Genomic DNA, 20527 nt, shown 5'->3' on the forward strand with positions numbered 1-20527 from the left:
CAGGGCCCCAACTTCCTGGAGAATGAGGTGCCCATTTCCAGGGCGTCAGGAAGGGCTACACCCGAGGTGGAAAGCCAAATCTTATTTAACAATAAGACACTTGCCTTGATGAAGGCCACAGGTCTCCCAAGCAGACCCAAGCCTGGTAGTACTTGATGCTTCAAACCAGAGTTGCCCATAGGGGCTTGGCCCTGCTGCCATTTCCACCCTCATTTCCTATCAACTGTCCTGCCAGACGGTTTCCTGGCTGGAAATAATGCAGGTGAAATGGGGGCAGCCTGGGCCCCTATTTGCAGACCTGAGCCCTCTGTGCTTGGAGGACCAAAGCAAGGAGAGGGCCCTCCACGGACTCAGCCTTCACAAGGCTCTGGGCTGGCCTCAAGCCCAGGGTCTTTGGACACTACCTCTGACTAGCTGGGTGACCTTGAGCAAGCCCCTCTAGGAAGAACTGGGTCAGCAATGCCCCAGACTGTGTGATTGTGGAGATCACATCCAGCTGGACAAGTTAAACAATTAGCTAATGCTCTGAGATCCTCCCACCTTGTACATTCTAGAATACGATGGCTCTTTTCATGGGCCTGGGTGGGCCAGGGGTGGTGGGGAGGTGGGTGTGGAGGGAAGGATAAATGATTTGTGGCTGGACTTTTGACCTTTGGACGTCCCTGAGCATTCTTGGCCCCTGCAGAGGAGTTGGGGGAGGCCCTAGCTGGCTCTGTCCCAACCAGGGGCGGCAGCTGCAGCCCAGCAAAGCAGAAAACCCTGAGCCTGCAGACCTGTATCAGAGCAGGCTTTGGAGGAAAGGCCACTTCTGAGCCCTGTGTCTCAGGATCAGACCTAGGTGAAAGGGGAGGGCCTACGTGCTTGCCTCGCAGTCAGCAGTGCCTGTCACCCCTGAACACACTGGCCTGGCTTGGGAGAGGCTCATCAGTGGCTAGCAGTGGGGCTAGGGGCTGGGCACTGATTGCCCAGACAGACGGGAGGGAGCAGAGGTCAACCAGAAGGCTAGACAGGGCAGTAGACAGCAGTGGGAGGTATACCAAACAGAACAGAAACCAGGAAACCTCAGAGCTGCCCACGGCCACCTCAGGATGAGTGGGACTGATGGGAGACAGAAAGACAGAGTGTCCCTGGAGATACTCATACACTGTATTGTTACTGTGAGGGCAGTGTCCGATCTGCCCCATTCATTGCATCCACGACCCAGCCCTGGAACCGGCACCGGTGAGCCCTTGTGCTGCACGAGGAAGGTAGGATCAAGTGTAGCCAAAGAGTCAGGGTGGGGGACTGGCTGAGGACAGTACCTTTGGCAGGGAAAGGAGTGGAAGGAAGGAGTCCCAAAGCTGGGGTGAGGCCTCAGCTCTGATGATGTGCCCCGAGAGCTAGGAGTGACCTGGCCAGCATGGCAGGGAGGGGGCTGGGAGCTGAGCCAGCCTTGACATGTGAACCCGCAGCCCTTGGTGGGAAGAGGCAGGGCAGGTTCCAGCTGCCCCGCTGGCTGGAGTCTGGGCTTATCGCAGGGAGGGTACTTTCTTGCCTTCTGACCCCAGTGGAAGGAGGGGCAGAGGGACATTCCTGCTCTGTATGGCCCCTGGTTAGCCTTTCCTTGCAAAATCCTACCCCCCACTGCTGGATTCTTTGGGGCAGGGACGAAGTAATAGCCCTGCCCAGGGCGCAGCCCCCAGGATCTTTCTCGGGAGAGCAGTCCCCCCGCAGTGGACCGGGTGCCAGGAGGCCTCAGTCTGGATCTGGGACTGCCACTAATGACTTGGGAAACGAGGCTTATCACTCAGCCTTTCTGAGCCTCAATGTCTTTATCTGTGGAATGGAGACGATAGTACCGCCAGGGTTGCCCTGGTGACTGCAGGGACCATGGAGTGGAGTGCTTGGGAAATGGCAAAGATTTGCGAGGGATTCATGTTTTAGAGACTTGCTGCTCAAAGCGTTGCTGTCATGGGGGCCACCAGGTCCCTGAGCGAGTGAGTGGGCAGCTGGGGGGGGGCCAGACCAGGCAGGAGCCTGAGGCACGGCACCGAGGCCTGGGGTAGGGTGGGCTTTGAGACAGGGCCTCTCCGTGCCCGGGCCCAGGCCCTGGCCCAAGTTGGAGGCTCTTGTGCACCAGCAAGTTACCGACCAGTCAGAGCAAGGGCCCCTTTGGCCCACCTCTGGCCTCAGATGTGGCTAAGGAGACCACATCAAAGGAAGGCTGGGTGGGGACCCGGGACCTAGCCGGGATGGCTAGGGGCAATAGGTGGTTGTGGGGCAAGGCCACAGAACGGAAGGAGGTGGTGAGCCCAGGACCCAGGCACAGTCCGGGTAGAGAGCCACGTCGGACTCTCTTCCCCGGCTGGCTCCTGGGCCCAGGCTGAGAGGGCCGGGCCCTGCCCTGACTCCTGCTGAAGGCTGCCTGCCTTCCCCTCCTCAAGCTGGCTGCTGTGTCTCCAGAACTGAGCAGGGACCCTCCCCACGCCTGAGACAGAGGCACTGAGGACAGGGCCTGGGAGGTGTAATGCTCCCCACGCCACTGCCCTTCCCTTCCCAGACCCTGAGGAACGTGGGTTTCAGGCAGGCCATGGGGTAGAGACAGGGAGAGCCATTTCTGAGCAGAGCCCAGGTGGTCTCAGCCCGGGGAGGCCGGGTGGAGGAGCTGCTCCCTCAGGATGATGGGAATGGGCGTCACAGCAGGGCTTGGGAGCTGGGGACTGGTTAGGTCGGGCCCATGGGTGCAGCACCCTCCAAACTGGTGTCGGAGCCCGCAGACGAGTCCCGGGAGGAGCGGCCCTGCAGGAAGCGGATGATCTTCTCAATGGTGGCCTCCTGGTACTCGTGGGACCACCTGTGGGCACAGAGACGACGTGGGTCAGAGGGAGCTGTGAGCCCGAATGCTGCCTGCTAGGGTGATTTGTACCAGCCCCCCTCAGTCCCAGGGCCCCGAGGCTCACTTGATGCCATTGAAGGTAAGCACCGCCTGCATGTCCTCAGGCAGGACCTGAGGCTCAGGCCACTCGAAGCCATCAATGACTGGCACAATGTTCTTGCCACAGCTTAAAGCAGTCACAATCTCCTGGAGAAAGAAGAGCATTAAGGAGGAAGATACCCCTGTCCCCATCCAGAGACCCTGGGGCCAGGCAGGCCCTGGGAGGACCACTAGCCTGAGGCTGGGCCCAGGGTGGGACATCAATCCTGAAGTCCACCTCACTTCTCCCTTCCCCCTTGTAGTATCATAAAAAATAAATATTTGGTCTTTGTCCAGGGCTCCTAAAAGCTTTGGAATCTCCTGAGTGATGAATGTCTCATATGCTAATGAGATGACACCTAGCTTGGGGGTGGGGACAGCCTAGAGAGTTTCTGGAAGAGGGCTGGTCACCAGAAAGACCAAGGCATGATTAGAGGGTTGGAACTTTCAGTCCCAACCCATGGCCTCTAGAGAGGGTCTGGAGATTGAGTTCAATCACTAATAGCCAGTGATTGAATCAAATACGCCTATGTAATGAAACCTCCAAAAAAACCCCAAAGCATGGGGTTTGAAGAGCTTCCAGGTTGGTGAACACCTCTGAGTGCTGGAAAGGTGGTGCATGGGGAGAAGGCATGGTATCTGAAGGTGTCTGTTTTCTCTTAATAATCTATAAAAAAGGGTTAATGATAGCTAGTACCTATCTTGTAGGATTGTTGCATGGAATAAACGCAACATTCCATGACAAGTGATTAGAATAGCACTTAATAAATAATAGGTGTTGTTATCATTTCCTCCTCTATAAAGTGGGAATAATAAAACCTACCTCACAAGGCTGATCTGAGGATGTTACTTACTATTAATGGTGCTCTGGTAAGTGCTTATTGAATGGTTTTTTCCTTTCAAGGGGGAACCACAGGGATTGAACTTTCTTGAGTGCAGTTCACTTGTGGTTTTCCATATTGATTACCCACTAAATGTGGCTTCGGGGAAAGGAGTTTTAAAACCAGAAGCAATTAAGCACTAACAACCAAAGAGGGATGACGGAGCCTTTGGGACTGGGCCAAGGCAAAGGCGCCTGCCTCCTCCCTCCTCCTCCCTCCCCACCATCTGCTGGGACAACAATGGGTGCCAAGGACCTGGTGGAGTAAGCCTTCCTGGGGAAATAACATGCATAACTGCAACCCTTTCTGGAAAGCCGCTCCCTTTTACAGATGAAGAGAAAGAAGCCCAGAGAAGGGAAGGGACTTCCTCCCAAGTCACACATATGTCCAGCCCAAGGGGGCCCAGGCCTGTGACTCAAGTGTTCAGAGCCCCGATGCCTCTCTGCTGAGCATTGGGACGAATTCCGACCCTGCAGCAACTTATTATGGAACCTTTAGAAGTTTGTTTCATCCAGAATTACACAGAAAAAAGACAGTACAAATTGTTCATTGCACATTCATAGCGTGGCCTAAAAAAGGATAATGGCTTGTTCAAGATCACTCAGCTAGTTAAGAATGAACACTTGACTGGAGTCAAGACTTCTGACCTGGTAACCCTAGTAGATATGTATGGCTCTGCCAGTCATCTCAGCTTCATCAGAACCATTCATCTGCTTAATCATTGATTCAGTTATTCTGCAAACTGTAAGGCCTCCTTTGGACTATGCACAGGTTCAGGAACTAGGAATACGGCATGAACAAGGCAGGGTCCGAACTCCCATGGAGCTCATAGACACTCCTCTCTTTCTCTCAGAACACTGCCTGCCACCTGCCCTGGGTCGTCGGCCATATTCCTCCATGTGTGTACTGGCCCAGTGCGCCTCCCCAAACCAGGCCCAGTACTCAGCTCCTCCTACATGGGGCTTGACCCTCTCCCCACTGTCAATCAGGACTGCATGCTAGTATCAGCCTTCTTCCTAAAACCCAGTACTCTGCCATTTCCCTGGAAACGGGCCCCCTGTTTCCCAGCGCTTCAGGCAAAGGTCTTCTCCCTGCCTTTAGACACCCCATAAACTGGTTCCATAGTTTTTATCCAGCCACTGGTAGACCAGTAAACTTATAACAATGTGGGGTGCCTCGGGGGAATTCAACCAAACAACCAACCCAACAAACAAAACCCTGATTGGTTGTGGCTGCCAATTTCCTTGGTGTAAATACTCTTACAATGGCCGATTTCAAGCTATCAACAGCTTCTCAATGTGGAGTTGAGACAAGATGCAGACAATCATCTCTAGTGTCAGCAAAATCCAACCCTATCCCCTCCCCTTCCCTCCCACCCCCTCAGATCTGGGCCATGGGATACAGTGTCCTGGGAAAGAGCACAGGCCTTGGAGTCAGATAGAGTCTGAAGCCAAACTTTTCTGATTGCTGCACTAGTAATGTGGCCATGGGAAAATTATTCTGCTTTTCTGAGCCTCAGTCTCTTCATCTGTGAGATGGAGAAGATGACACCAATGACGCACACAGGCTTTCGGCACCTTTCTCGTCCCAGCCTGTATTCCTTTGCTCATGCTGTTCCCCCTGCTCGGGATGCCTTCTTTTCCACTCACCTAAATTCCCAAGACTCTTCTGAAATCATGCTTCCTCCATGATGCCTTCCCTGATTATTCCAGCCCTCAATGCTCTCTCCCTTCCCCACACTCCTGCAGCAAGAGGTTCGCCTGCCCGGCTTAGCATTTACACCAACTTGTATACAATCAAATCACCGCGGGTGTATTCTTGTCTCCTCAGCTCCTGGAGGAAAAGGGCCCTATCTCAGATGCCTACTGCCTCCCTCAGCCCCGATCCCACTTCCCACTGACTGATTAATGATTAATAAGCTGAAGATGTGATATAGATCCATCCATTCAGCCATCCATCCTACAAGTATTCAATAAGTTCCTACAATGTGTCAGGTGCTGAAGATACATTGGTGACTATATCAGATGTAGTAGTCATTATAATTACATTAATAATAATAACTGGTACTATTATTGAGCAGTTTCTATGGGCCAGGCATTCTACTAAGCACTTCACACAAATTTTAGCTCTTTTAATCCTTGTAACAATTTCCTAGGGAGTGAAGTACTATTTTTTTTTTTCAGATGGAGTCTTACTCTGTCACCTGGGCTAGAGTGCTGTGGTGTCGCCTAGCTCACAGCAACCTCAAACTCCTGGGCTCAAGCAATCCTCCTGCCTTAGCCTCCCAAGTAGCTGGGGCTACAGGTACCTGCCACCACACCTGGCTAACTTTTCTATTTTTAGTAGAGATGGGGGTCTTATTCTTGCTCAGGCTGGTCTCGAACTCCTGAGCTCAAGTGATCCTCTCGCCTTGGCCTCCCAGAGTGCTAGGATTACAGGTGAGAGAGCCACTGTACCTGGCCCGAAGTACTACTTTTATCCCCATAATTATCCTCACTTTCTGGTGATAAATATGAAACTAATCAGGGTTAAGTAACTTACTCAAGGCCAGAGCCAGGATTCGAACTCTCAGTTTTGTTCTCTCAACAAGGATTCCATTCTGCCTGTCACTATGCTCTTCTGTCCCTCACGAGTTATTTTTCAAAGCATTTTCATCCCTCTCTGACCCTCACAACAATCCTACAAGGTGAGTAGGACAGGTAAGTTATCTCTACTTTGTGGATAAGAAAACTGAGGCTCAGAAAGCCTAAGTGGCTTGCTAACGTCCTATTACAGTCAGAGCTGTGGCTCCTGACTTCCAGCTGGGCCACGGAGGTACTTCAGGGCTACATGTTGTTGGGGAACACAGACGAGAAGGAATGAAGGGGGACGCTGTCTCCTGGGCCATGGGCTAATACTGGGACTGCAGAGGTGCAGGCCAGCACCTACCTTGTGCACCCAGTCCTTGCAGTCATGGTCGCCTATGCACTTGTCCAGTGCCCCAGCTGACAGCACCAGCACAAAGTTGCGGGCACCCATGACACTCTGGATGAGCTTGTCCTCGAACTTTCCTGCTTCTAGCTTCTCCACATCAATGAAGACACTGAAGCCGTGCAGCTGCAGGTGCACTTTCAGGAGGCTGCAAAGAGGTCGTGTGTCACGGCTGTGGCCTTGCACCAACATCCCCGGCTGCCTGCCTGCCTCTCCTCACCTGGCCAGCTGAGAGCCTGAGTTCCGGCGGTAGCTGATGAAGACATCTGGGGTGTCCCCACTGGGCTTGCAGCTAGTGCAGGGCAGCGGAGAGTGTAGCATTTCTGAGGCAGACGAGACAGCATGGGAGAGTGGCTCCCCATCACTCACCATAGGTGCATCATCCCTTAGGGACTCAGTCCCCTGTCCACCCAGCCCTCTCAGCCCAGCCCAGCCAGGGTGGCTTGCTCCAAAAAGGGTCACTGAGGTGAGCGATGGGGCCTACAGAAGGAAAGTTGTAACTATTGGTGAGTTCCTCCCAGGAGGCAGCATTGTGTTTCAGGGACATTGACATGCACTTTCAGCCCTGCCCTGTCTCTGGAACTCCAGACATGCACAGACAGCTGCCCACGGGTGCTCCAGACCCAAAAGCCAGGCACCATGTTCTGAGGATTCTACCTACTCAACATCCAGCCCAGGGCCCTCCCGCTGCCCAGCCTCTGCAGTGGCTTCCTCCAGCCCAGCTAGGACTGCCCAGTAGAGTCCATTAGCCACAGCTACCAGAGGGTCTTTCTAAAATCCAAATATGACCATGTCATTGCCCCCTACTTAAAAACTGTGCGTGGCTCCCTATTCCCTAGAAAAGCAATTTTTTTTGTTACCTAGTTTTGCCCTACACCTCTCCTACTGTGGAAAACTGAAATCTTGGAGTTTTATCGGGAGCTGTAACATAAAAATGATAAAAGCTGACCTGCTTTGGTTGAAGCATAAGAATGGAGCCAAAGTCTTAGTCCCTTGTCCCTTGTGGGTGCTTAATACGCATTTGCTAAATGAATGGTTAAAATGAAAAGAATTCCTCTTCCTATAATATTCAGACTTAATACCCACAAACATTTGTCTGTTTACAAAGCCGAAAGCCAAGGGCTTGAATCCCAGTTCTACCATCTAATGGCTTTTATAACCTTGGGAAATGTATTTAAATTCTTTAAATCTTAGTTTCCTTATCTTTAAAATTAATACCCACGATGGAAATGCTCTATATCTTTGATTATATTGGAAGTTACACAGATGTTTCTCAAAACTCTTCAAACTGGACACTTTTAAGTTTACCTAGGCCTCTTTATATTCTTTAAAAAGTTTTAAAGTTATTTTTTAAAAAATTGAACACCGGCTGCATAGAATTGATGTAGAGATTAATGAGATAATATCTTAAACGCATAATACAGTACCTGGTATATAGTAATTGATGGTAAATAGTGGCTAAATAGTGAATTAGTAAATTAAAATAAATCAGTAAATAAAAAGGGTCGCTAGAACCCTAGAATTCATCCTAAAACACCTCCAAACCCATACTTTGTAAGCTATTGGCTAAAAGGATAAGCCACGTCCCCAACAACCGTGTGTTCCCACCCATACCCCTCTGCACTCTGTCCTACCCCCACACTTGCCTATGCCGACCCCTCCCCCTCTGCCCAGGCTGCTCTGCATATTGCCACCCCTCCCTCTTCCCCTCCCCCAATACATGCCTCAAGACATGGTCAGGTGTTCCCTCCTCTCTGAAGTTTAGACCCGGGGACAGGGTAGGCTGTGCTTGGTCTCAGCTCCCACTGGAGTCCTGGGCATGCTTCCTGCTGGGGCCACCTGCCTGTCTATATAGCTACCTTCCTCCCACCCTGCCACCCACCTGAGACTGGGAACTTGTTCAGGGCAAAGTGCAATATATTTATCTTTATACCCTGGGAGCCCAGTCTGACAAAGCGTACGTGCGCAATCAATCCACAGGGAGGCTCTGGGATCCACCCGGTGTCTCCCCTCACCCCTCCAGGGCGGGGCCGGGCGGGCTGGGGTCCCAGCTGGGTGGGCTGACCTCTGGCGGCTGTGATGATGCGGGCGCGGTGCACGCCCAGGCGGATGCCACAGTCCTCCAGGAGCTGCTGCTCCGACACGCGGTGCAGCAGGGAGCGGTCCAGGCCACAGCTGACCAGGCCGTAGGTGTACTGGCGGAAGCGCGGGTCCAGGCTGCCCAGCCAGTCGGCCAGGTTGCTGCGGTCGCACATGGCGTAGTTGGCGAAGGTCTTGAGCTCCGTGAGCTCCCTACAGAACCTGCACCCCAAGGAGGAGAAGACGCTGAGGTCCCGACTCCAGATGGGCTGGGGGCGGATGGGGCGGTTCATGAGACCTGGCTGGGGTGGGGCGGGCAGGAGGCCCCGTACCTCTTGCGAGTGATGCCCGACTTCATGCCCAGGTCGTTCTGGAGTTCCTCCTCCGTGAGCCGCAGGAGCAGGTCGCCATCTACCTGCTGCTCCTGGGGCAGGGGTCAGGTGTAAGGAAGGGCTCCCCCCTCAGCCCCTGGACCTCACGTTCAACATGCAAGGGGAGGGAATTGGAGATGGCGGAGCGGAGGATGGGACCCACATGGGACCCAGATTAGAGCCGAGTGACTCCGAGGGTGGCTGAGTACAGGCTCCCCACCCCCAAAAGGCCACGCTGACACCGCAAGCATGGGGTCCTGGGAGGGGACCCGCTTGGACTCGGGGCGCTCTGACTCCGGCCCCCGAGGCTCTACCCGGAAGCTGTCGCAGTACTGGGAGAAGCCGATCTGCTGCAGCCACGTCTGGACCTCCGCCTCCTTCCAGCTGGCCACGCAGGGCAGGATGGGCCGCGGCACCTCCTCGCCCAGCAGGCGCAGCGCGCGCTTGGCCAGCGCCGACTTGGTGCCATTAGTGGAGTAGGAAACGAGGCGTTTCAGGCTCTGGATGGCCCCGATCTCGCAGAACACCTTGGGAAGGGGAGGAGAGAGGGCGCCTAGGTAGCCAGCTGTCCCCAAATGTGCCCAGTCCCTCCTTACTGCTTCTTACCTCTGAAAGACCCACCATCTACCCCAGCCCTGCCTTCAGCCACTAAGTCACCCATTCCTGTGGATTCCGCTCCTGAAGTTCTCTCAACTCTTGACCAGGCCACCTCCCATGCCCCTTCTACAGCTCCCACTGGCCTTGGGATGAAGTCTGGGCTCTCGGTATGGCCTCCAGGCAGGGCACGGCACAGCCCCTGCCCACCACTCCCAGCTCACCTCGCCTTGCACCAACCCACACTTGCCCGACACCCTCCCCCACACCCGCCCACCGAGGCTCTCCCACCTCTGGGTGCCCTGCTGTGTTCCCAAACCCTAAGTTCCTCCAGCCTGCTTGTGGGGATCCAGACTGATTAGCACCTCCTGCAAGCTGCCTGCTGGGATCCCCCCACAGCTTGGCCTGCACCTCCATGTAGGACTTATATTGCACTCTGAAAGCCACTGTCACTAGTTGATAATGCAACTTCAAAAACCAAAACAAAACAAAACAGGACAGCTTTTGATTTAAAGTGAGTAAAAAAAGAAAGATGATGCAATTTCCACTGGAGTATAAACTGAGGACATGTCTTAGTCACCACTGGAGCTCTGCATCTGGCATGATAAAGGACACAAAGTGGGGGCTCCATATGTCTTTCTTGAACTGCACTCGCTTGGCCTTGATGGGAAAGAGGTGACAGGGCTGGTGATCATGGCTGCTGCCCAGATCCAATCTTTGGGCACTCCCTACTTCCCTTCTCTCAAAGCAGAATGACCAGCTTTACAGGGCAAGTCCTCCCATGGCCCTGCTCTGGGGCACAGAGAGAAGAATCAGAAGTTCCTAAAGCATTGGACCGGGAAGAGGCCTCAGAGACCCCCTAACATAGCAGGCTCTTCTTTTTTTTCTTTTTAATTTTTTTTTGTGGGGGGGCTACTAGCAAAGAATTTTTTGGGGGCTTTTTATTTATTTATTTTGCTTTTTTTTTTTTTTTTTTTTGAGACAGAGTCTCGCTTTGTTGCCCAGGCTAGAGTGAGTGCCGTGGCGTCAGCCTAGCTCACTGCAACCTCAAACTCCTAGGCTCAAGCAATCCTGCTCCTCAGCCTCCCAAGTAGCTGGGACTACAGGCATGCGCCACCATGCCCGGCTAATTTTTTCTCTATATATCAGTTGGCCAATTAATTTATTTCTATTTATAGTAGAGACGGAGTCTTGCTCTTGCTCAGGCTGGTTTTGAACTCCTGACCTTGAGCAATCCGCCCGCGTCAGCCTCCCAGAGTGCTAGGATTACAGGCGTGAGCCACCACGCCCGGCCCTAGCAGGCTCTTCTTGATCTGCAGGGACATATATGATGGGTGGCTACCAACTGTGAGACACACTCCTCTGAGCACCCCCAGGTGACAGCTGTGGTGCAGACAGGGTGGGCCATGGGGTATGCACCACTCCCTGTGCATCAAATGTCACCAAACCCCAAGTCCCCTCAGAGTAATGCAAAGGAGAGAGCGTGACATTATAGAGATCATCTTGAATCTGTAATATTTAAGAAACAAAACCCAGCTGGGCACGGTGGCACATGCCTGTAGTACCAGCTACTCGGGAAGCTGAGGCAGGAGGATCACGTAAGCCCGAAGTTGGAGGCCAGCCTGGGCAACATAGTGAGATCCCATTTTAAAAAAGAAAACCCACATATTTTTGGTAATAAAATTAACATTAGTCCCACATCCAGGGTAAGAATTGCTCATAAAAATGAGGCCCAGAGAGGGGATGCCAGGTGCACAAGGTCACACATGTGTCACGCAGGACCCCTTGGGACTCAGGTGGGAGTTATTTGGCTGACACACTGATGTCCTGCCCCAAGCCTCTGTCTTCAGCAGCTATCTTTTATTTTATTTATTTATTTTTTTGAGACAGAGTCTTACTTTGTCACCGCGGGTTGAGTGCAGTGGCGTTATCATAGCTCACTGCAACCTCAGACTCCTGGGCTCAAGGGATCCTCCTATCTCAGCCTCCCAGGTAGCTGGGACTACAGGTAAGCACCACAACGCCAGTGATGCCCAGCTAACTTTTCTATTTTTAGTAGAGATGGGTCTTGCTTTTGTTCGGGTTGGTCTGGAACTCCTGAGCTCAAACAATCCTCCTGCCTTGGCCTCCCAGAGTGCTAGGGTTACAGGTGTGAGCCACCGCACCCAACCTCCAGCAGCTGTCCTCCCAGTCTCCAGACTCCAGCGGCTAAACTATCTGCCGAAGCTCCCCAGCTGGGCATCTCTCACTCTCAAACTCCCTATGTCGCACTGTGCCATCAAGTCCTAATTCCATCTCTTACATACCCCTGCATCTGCCGCTCTCTGCTGCTACCACCACTCCTGCCTCCACCATCTCAAAGCCCCTCCCTCAAGTCACAGCCTCCTATTGGGTCCCCTAGCTTCCAATCTCACCCTCCACACCCCAGCCAGGGTGATCTTTGTTAAACACAAGTGTCTGCATCTTAAAAAGTTCTCAGCACCTTCCTCTTGCCCCCAAAGACTTAAGTCCAAACTTTGGGTCTTGTCTTCAAGGCCAGAATGTCACCTGATCCTTCCTCTCACTTCACCTAATGGTCATGTGAACTTCAAGTCCCAGTGGAATGTCATTTCCTCTGGGGAGCCTTCCCAGATGCTCCCTACTCCCTCCCTCCTGCACCCACCTTGGTCTTGCCTTGCAGGCTCTTGATGGCAGCCTCAGCGCAGAGGTAGAAAGCCCCGATGCACTGCGCCTCCAAGCGCGACGAGTCGAGCAGCGGCACGAGGCGCTGCAGGTCGTCTGGCCCACGGCCCTGGCTTGTGTCGCTGGCGTCTACCAGGCAGCGGGCGAAGCGGCCGGGGTCCAGCGAGGCCACAAGCGGCTCCACGAGCGCCAGCGTGCCCGAACGCTCCACCTCGCGCTCCACCTCCTTGTTGGTTGCCAACACCGCCACCGCGAGGCAGGCGTGCAGCCGCAGCAGCTCGTCCTCCTTGGAGAAGGCGAGCGGGAAGAGCCACTCGGCGGCGCGCTTCTCCACCATGCGCCGCTGCACCGCCTGGCCCCCGTGCAGCGCGCAGTTGGCCAGAGCCAGCGCGCAGTGTCGCAGCAGCGCGGTGTCCGTGCGGCGGCACCAGTACAGCACCGCGTCCAGGCCGCCGGCGGCCACCAGCTGCTGGCACGTCTCCTCCGAGTGCTTGAACATGTGCTCCAAGATGCCTGCCACGCTCCGCGCCAGCTCCAGGGGTTCGCGCTCCTTCGCCAGGTTCAGGATCACGCCCAGCCCGATGCGCGCCACGCGGTCCCTGCCAGGAGAGAGTGGAAGGGGTGGTGGAGTTGCGGCCGCCAGGGAAGCTCAGCTTGCCCGCTGGGTCGCCTAGCCTCTCTGGGCATCCTCAGTGTCACCTGGGGAAGAGCATTATCCTCCCTGCCCCCCTCACATTCACCTCTTGCCATGGGAGAAGCAGACTTCTCAGATTATAGGGATGCTCCATCCTGGCCACACGCATCCCCCCCGCCCCCACACACACACTCTGACCCCCTTGAAAAGCAGCACAGTAGCGGTTAAGAACGCCAGCTCGGGAACAGACCTCCTTGGTCCTGGTTTCTTCTCTGCTATGTTCTATTTTCTGTTTTCTAACTCTGCTATTTTCTCTGCTATTTTCTAAGGTCCTTGGACACTTTCCTTTATCTCTCCACTCCCGTTTTCTCTTCCCATAAATAGGAAAATAAGAATACCTACCTCATAGGATTATTATCAGGACTAATGAGATAATGCATAGAAAGTGCTTGGCAGACTGCCCGACCCATGGTAAAAATGCAACAAAATGTTAACTTATTCTTACTTGAAGTACACCACTCCCAGCCTTGCCTTTGAACTTGTCCTCACTCCATGCCCTGCAGCTGGGGTGTTTTCATTCATTGAACAGATGTTCATTGAGGACCTACCATCTGTCAGTCCCCGTGCTAGGGGCTGAGGTTAAGCTAAGACTGAGCGAGTCATCCTCCGCTACCGTGGGGGCAGACAGTGAGTCAACACCGAGTGAACAAGGTTGTAGTGCCGTGGCTGTGTGCTGGCTGGCCTGGGTGATGTGATGCAGTGTGCCTGGTGGAGGGACGTGTCTAAGGAGGTGATACCTGACAGCTGGATGTCAAGACACCCTCCCCCCCCAATGGAGCATAATAGGGAGAGAGAAGAGCAGGGATGAAGGCCCGAGGGCTGACGAGCTGGCATACATGAGGAATCGAAAAGAGGACAGAGACATTGCAATGTCTAACACCAACATGGAAAAATGTAAAATCAACAAAAGATTCACATATAGAATATATTAATAAAAATTCAAAGATTGGCTGGGTGCAGTGGCTCACGCCTGTAATCCTAGTACTCTGGGAGGCCGAGGCGGACAGATTGCTAGAGGTCAGGAGTTCGAAACCAGCCTGAGCAAGAGCGAGACCCCCATCTCTGCTATAAATAGACAGAAATTAATTGGCCAAGTAATATATGTAGAAAAAATCAGCCAGGCATGGTGGCGCATGCCTGTAGTCCCAGCTACTCGGGAGGCTGAGGCAGCAGGATCGCTTGAGCCCAGGAGTTTGAGGTTGCTGTGAGCTAGGCTGATGCCATGGCACTCACTCTAGCCTGGGCAACAAAGCGAGACTCTGTCTCAAAGAAAACAAAAAAACCCCAAAGATCAATCATGGGGGCCCTTTGAGCCAACTCAGGCCATTTCCACCTTATTGTTATGTCAAATGGAAGCTCTGAGAAGCTCTAGGAAGGAGAGTGACCTGTTTAGGTGTGGGCTTTAGGAAACTCACGCTGGCTGCTATGGGGAGGACAGGTTGGAGAGAGAGCGCCTGGAGGCCAGCTCAGCAGGCAGGAGAGTTGTCACACTCCAGGCAGAGGTGCAGACTTCCTGCCTTACTGACCTCCACAAATGGTGTCCTCCACGGTTAATGTTACCCACAAAGACATAGAGGCCCAGCCCGCCATGGAGTCCTTGCCCTGTGGGCACCACAATGACCAGAGTGCATGTGACTTTGTGTCCACTGCAGGGTCCAGCTGAGTCCAGAACATGCCATAAGGCCAGTGCAGCTTTGCTGAGCTGATCACTCAGCTTCTCTGCAGCCCATCCTTAAAGGAACAAGTAGGTCCCCATCATCCACTGGGGCAGTTGTTCCTTTGACCAATGAGAAAACCAAAGCCCAGAGAGGTTACATGACATGCTCAAGAGCACACAGCTTCTGACAGGCACAGCTGGGATTTGCACCCAGGCCTATTTGTCTCCAGAGTTTAAGGTCCTTCATCTTCACTTTGGGCTTCTAGACATCTGACTACATAAACTTCTAGAATATCACAGCCAAGACATGCTTAAGACATTATCCAATCCAACACCTTTTCAGAGGACTGATAATCTAAGGCCCAGTGCAGGGAAGGGCTTGCTTAGAAGTATCAATTCAGAGCTAAGACTTTATTCTGAGTCTCTTGCTCCCCTGCCCTCGCCTTTCCCTATGCACTTGGCACCTCTACAGAGTTGAACTCCATGCTGTTGTGAGAACTATTAACTCAGATCCCAATTCTTCTGTGGTCTGAGAGGCTATGGGTCTGGTGAAATGGGCATATACTTTGGAGTCACATAGGTCTGGGCTCAAATCCTAGCTCCAAAGGAGGGGAAAACTATATATATAATGAGCATGAATATATACCATATGTGAATATATGCAAATGCTTATATATACATAGACACAGGAAGGACATACAAGAAACTCATTACAGTGATTTGCCTCCAGGGAATCATTTGCAACCAGGGTTCTGTTTGGGAAGAATTTTTTTTTTCTTTTTCCTTTGGTTTTTTTTTTGTTTGAGATAGAGTCTCACTCTGTTGCCTGGGCAAGAGTGCCATGGCATCAGCCTAGCTCACAGCAACTTCAAACTCCTCGGCTCAAGTGATCCTCCTACCTCAGCCTCCCGAGTGGCTGAGACTACAGACATGTGCCACCATGCCCAGCTAATGTTTATATATATATATATTTTTTTTTTTTTTTAGTTGTCCAGCTAATTTCTTTTCTTTTCTTTTCTTTTCTTTTTTTCTTTTTTTTTTTTTTTTTAGACAGAGTCTCGCTTTGTTGCCCAGGCTAGAGTGAGTGCCGTGGCATCAGGCTAGCTCACAGCAACCTCAAACTCCTGAGCTCAAGCAATCCTACTGCCTCAGCCTCCCGAGGAGCTGGGACTACAGGCATGTGCCACCATGCCCGGCTAATTTTTTCTACATATGTTACTTGGCCAATTAATTTCTTTCTATTTATAGTAGAGATGGGGTCTCGCTCTTGCTCAGGCTGGTTTTGAACTCCTGACCTTGAGCAATCCGCCCGCCTCAGCCTCCCAGAGTGCTAGGATTACAGACATCAGCCACCAGGCCCGGCCTGGCTAATTTCTTTCTATTTCTTTAGTAGAGACGGGGTCTCACTCTTGCTCAGGCTGGTCTTGAACTCCTGAGTTCAAACTATCCTTCCACCTCAGCCTCCCAGAGTGCTAGGATTACAGGCATGAACCAACAGGCCCAGCCTGGGAAGAACTTTTAAATGTATGCCTTTTCTTGTACCTTTGCATTTTTTGAACGTATGTAAAATAGCATTCTGTTTTTTAAAAACCTGTCTCCTCCATTTATTCAATGCATTTTCTTTTTTTTCTTTTTCTTTTTTTTTTTTTTGAGACAGAGTCTCGCTTTGTTGCCCAGGCTAGAGTGAGTGCCGTGGCGTCAGCCTAGCTCACAGCAACCTCAAACTCCTGGCTCAAGCAATCCTCCTGCCTCAGCCTCCCAAGTAGCTGGGACTACAGGCATTCGCCACCATGCCCGGCTAATTTTTTTTTTTTTGTATATATTAGTTGGCCAATTAATTTCTTTCTATTTATAGTAGAGATGGGGTCTCGCTCTTGCTCAGGCTGGTTTCGAACTCCTGACCTCGAGCGATCTGCCCGCCTCGGCCTCCCAGAGAGCTAGGATTACAGGCGTGAGCCACTGCGCCCGGCCTATTCAATGCATTTTCTTAGGAAAGCCACTTGCCCTCTCTGAGGATACATTTATTAGGTTTCCTGAGGGTCGTGGGCTTTGAATTTAGAGGGCTAGCAGTCAGATGGGGCCCTCGCTGGGTGTTGTGGTCCCAGGCTCAAAGAACCCTATCCTGTCGGACTTCTCCTGGTAGCTGAGGGTGAGGGAAACTGTGATGTAGGCTCCTGGGCAGTGGGTGCAGCAGCACCCTGGGAAGAAGACAGCAAGAAGGGAAATGGCAAAAAGGGGTTGGCACACTGATGGAAGAGCCTTCTTTAATCAGAGGCAGTGGGGCCTTGACTGGTGAAGGAGGAAAAGGTTTCATAAACAAAAATTCTCAGTGTGTCTCTCCCCTCCTCTCCCTTCCAGCCCCTTTCTCTCCCAGTCTATAGGGGTGGAGAGACTCTGCCTTTCTTTGGAAGGATTTTGATCCACCAGGAGCAATGTGCTCTGTCCTTGGTCCTGAAGCCACACTGGCATCAGCATGATGTTTCTTGGGACCAGGGACACCAGTTAGTGACTCTTCCCTCAGTAACTCTGAACCAGGTGAGGATCCTCATTTTTTCCCCCTGAGACAAGGACTTACTCTGTCACCTGGCTAGAGTGCAGTGGCACCATCATAGGTCACAGCAATCTCAAACTCCTGGGCTCAAGCGATCCTCCTGCCTTAGTTTCCCAAGTAGCTGGGACCACAGGCATGTGCCACCACACCTGGCTAATTTTTTCTATTTGTTGTAGAGATGGGGTCGCACTCTTGCTCAGGCTGGTCTCCAACACACTTGGTCCTCAAGTGATACTCCCACCTCAGCCTCCCACAATGCTAGGATTATAGGTGTGAGCCACCAAGCCTGGCTGAGGATCATCATTTTTAATCTTGAGAAATATCAGTACTGTTTGCATCTTGCAGCCTTCCTCTTTCTAGGGTGCTGCACCATCCTCCAGGGGCTCTAGTTGGAGCTGCCTCACCCCACATATCAAGCCTACAGGGCACACCTGCCAACCGCAGCCCCACCACACCCAGTGACCATGCACTCCATTTGCTAGCTCTCCAGACTCATGGACCGTCCCCATCTGGGCACCTGACATCAGATGGGAGGGTAATGACTTGCTTGAATAAGCACAACCCTATGGGGGTCTTCCAACCTAAATTGTTTAATCCATTCATGCATTTTTGACAATTGTATCATTTCTGGCAATCACAAGGTGAATTTTCTTTTTGAAAATGGTATCACACTTGTGAGAGTTGCATGAGCTGAAAGTGACTCTTCCAAAACTCTTCTAAGTTTGAGGAGCCTGAGACTTCAGCATGAGACTGGAGTGTGGCAGCTTGGTCTGCTCTGGCATCAGAGGGGAGGGAAAGTGAGCCCTCAGGGGTCTTCTTACTCCAGGGGAGATCCCAAGAAGCAGCAAAAGAGTGGCAGCCAGGCCTCGGTTTGACACCACTCAGTGTGTCTTGGTACCATGGGGAGTGGGGGAGAGAACACATTCTGTCTGGCCCTGCTTAGCTCTGCACCTCAGTGTCCTCTTGCCCCACCCAATAAATGTATCCAGCAGAAAACTTTCTGTTCCCTGTCAGCAGCTGCAGAATGAGATCATGTCTGGTCTGTTATGTGGACCAGGATGGAGAAGGATGAAGCAGGAGGTGGGCTGGGGCAGCGCGAAGGGAGTGAGCAGTCTCAGGCCAGCACTCATTTTAGCCTGGGGAGGAGGGGAAGAGAGGTCTCCCTCCCTCTTGGTTCCCTTCCTCTCCTGTTGGGCAGCGGAGGAGGTGGGGAGCATGAGGGGGAGAGAAAATGTCACAGAAGGGCACCCAGGCCTTTAGGGGAGAGGGCTGTGGGTTTAGGCGGGCATTGGCAACAGTACGCCATCTCCATCCATAGAACCAGGGACAGGATCTTGTTCTGCTACTCCGTTCCTCCCCTCCCTGTCTCCATTGCTCTCCCCACTGGCCCTGAGAGTGAATCCTGGCTGCACCATTAGTTCACTGTGTGACGCTGGGAAAGACATTAAACTTTCCCGAGCCTCAGTTTCCTCATTTGTAAAATGGACACACTGATCCCTAACAGAAGCATAGGGCAGGGAGGCAGCGAGGTGAGGCGGGCACAGTGCAGGGCACACAGGAGACCCAAGTACTCGACCGCCCTCGCCGCCCCCCCCCGCCCCCCCCCCCCCCCGCGCGCTCTTCCCTACCGGGCCCGCGCCCTCACCGGTTCTCAGCCACCAGGATCTGCTCCAGCAGGCGCGCGGCCTGCACGCGAGTCTCCAGCTCCGGCGCCTGCAGCAGCCGCAACAGCAGGTCGAGGCCACCGTCCAGGCGGATGGCGTCGCACAGACCCTGGGCCACCTCGCGGCCCACGGCCGGCAGCAGCCAGGCTTCCTCCACCAGCTGGAAGACCTCGGCCAGGCTGGCGCCCACGGCCCGCGCGCCGCCCGCCTGCTTCAGCGCCGACAGCGCCTGCTGCAACTCCGGCAGCGCGCGCTCCAGGGCGCCCTGCACCTCGCAGCCCACCCCAGGCGACACCTCGCGGGGCCCGCGGCCGCCCGCAGCCCACCACGGGCCCGCGCCACCGCCCCCATCCGACCCTGGCACCGCCAGCCGCTCGGCGCCCGGCCGTGGCCCTGACATGGCGAAGAAGCGACACAGCCGGTGGGCGGAGAACAGCAGCGTCAGGACCATGGGCGCGGGCCTGCGGGGGACATCCCCGGCCTGGAGGAGCGGGGCTGGGCGGAGAGGCCTGGACCTTGGGAAAAGCGGGACCCGCGAGGGGACCAGGGGGAAGAAGATGCAGGAGGAGGAGTGCAGAGGAGGATACCAGGCAAGGGCACCGGCCAGAAGTTTGGGGGAGGAGCGAGGGCAGAGTCAGGGCTCAGAGGTTGAGGAAGGGGTGGCGGGCCCAGATGAAGGAAGGGGGCAGGAGGAGGCGGCAGGGAGGCGAGAGAGGGATCCAGACGCCTGGGGCCGGAGGAGGCAGCGGCCGGAACAAAGCCGGGTTGGAGCTCCGGCTCCGCTAGCCACAGGATGCTCGGTGGCAGCCACGCCCCTGAGCGGCACCTCTCCGCCGGCCGCCGCCCCGCCAGTGGGCCCCGCGGGGCCCCGCCCCGGCCGCACAGCCCCACCCCCAAGCCTTTCCTAGCCACGCCCACGCCCTGGCCCCGCCTCCTCCCTCTTGTCGGTCCCCACCCCCAGCGCTGAATGTGGAGGGAAGGGATGGAGAGCAAGAGGACGGCCCCCCCACCCCGTGACACTAGTTCACAGCAGCTACACCGCTGTGTGCCCCCTCCCCTAGCAGTGGCTAAACCTATCATAACGCCTCTGTACAACTCTTAAGGCCCTTTTATGCCTGTTATGTCAGCTAAGCCTCACAACATGCCGATGGGCCAGGCTCCTTGTATAGCTGACTGAAGCCACAGTCACACTCCCCTCTGATTACGGGACAGAAAAAGTCAGCTGAAAACTCAGGATCCCTTCCTTCAGGTGCGGGGGGGATTTCAGAAGGTCTGTGGATGCCTGAAATTGGCCACACAATCAGGCGTTCTGTGCCTGCGGACATTTTCTGGGTAGATGATATTTTTCATGAAAGTCTAAAAGTGTGCTGAACAAGCCCACTCTGTAGATGGGGAGACTGAGGGTGGGGACAGAGTGGTCTACCCAGGATC

The 20527-nt window shown here is 53.7% G+C and overlaps 1 protein-coding gene across 1 annotated transcript; it reads right to left on the reverse strand.

Annotated features, from left to right (window-relative positions):
• Positions 1–1124: 1124 nt before the first annotated feature.
• SARM1 (sterile alpha and TIR motif containing 1) lies at positions 1125–19920 on the reverse strand. Its single transcript, XM_012740670.3, has 9 exons — positions 19078–19920; positions 12511–13129; positions 9569–9781; positions 9216–9307; positions 8870–9105; positions 7025–7127; positions 6763–6952; positions 2940–3061; positions 1125–2833 (listed from the first exon to the last, which is right to left on the reverse strand). The coding sequence occupies exons 1-9, from the start codon at positions 19545–19547 to the stop codon at positions 2704–2706; spliced, it is 2175 nt and encodes a 724-aa protein (XP_012596124.1). The 5' UTR covers positions 19548–19920; the 3' UTR covers positions 1125–2703.
• Positions 19921–20527: the final 607 nt, after the last annotated feature.

This window comes from Microcebus murinus, chromosome 18 (genome assembly GCF_040939455.1).
Source record: "Microcebus murinus isolate Inina chromosome 18, M.murinus_Inina_mat1.0, whole genome shotgun sequence".
Classification (NCBI taxonomy): domain Eukaryota; kingdom Metazoa; phylum Chordata; class Mammalia; order Primates; family Cheirogaleidae; genus Microcebus; species Microcebus murinus.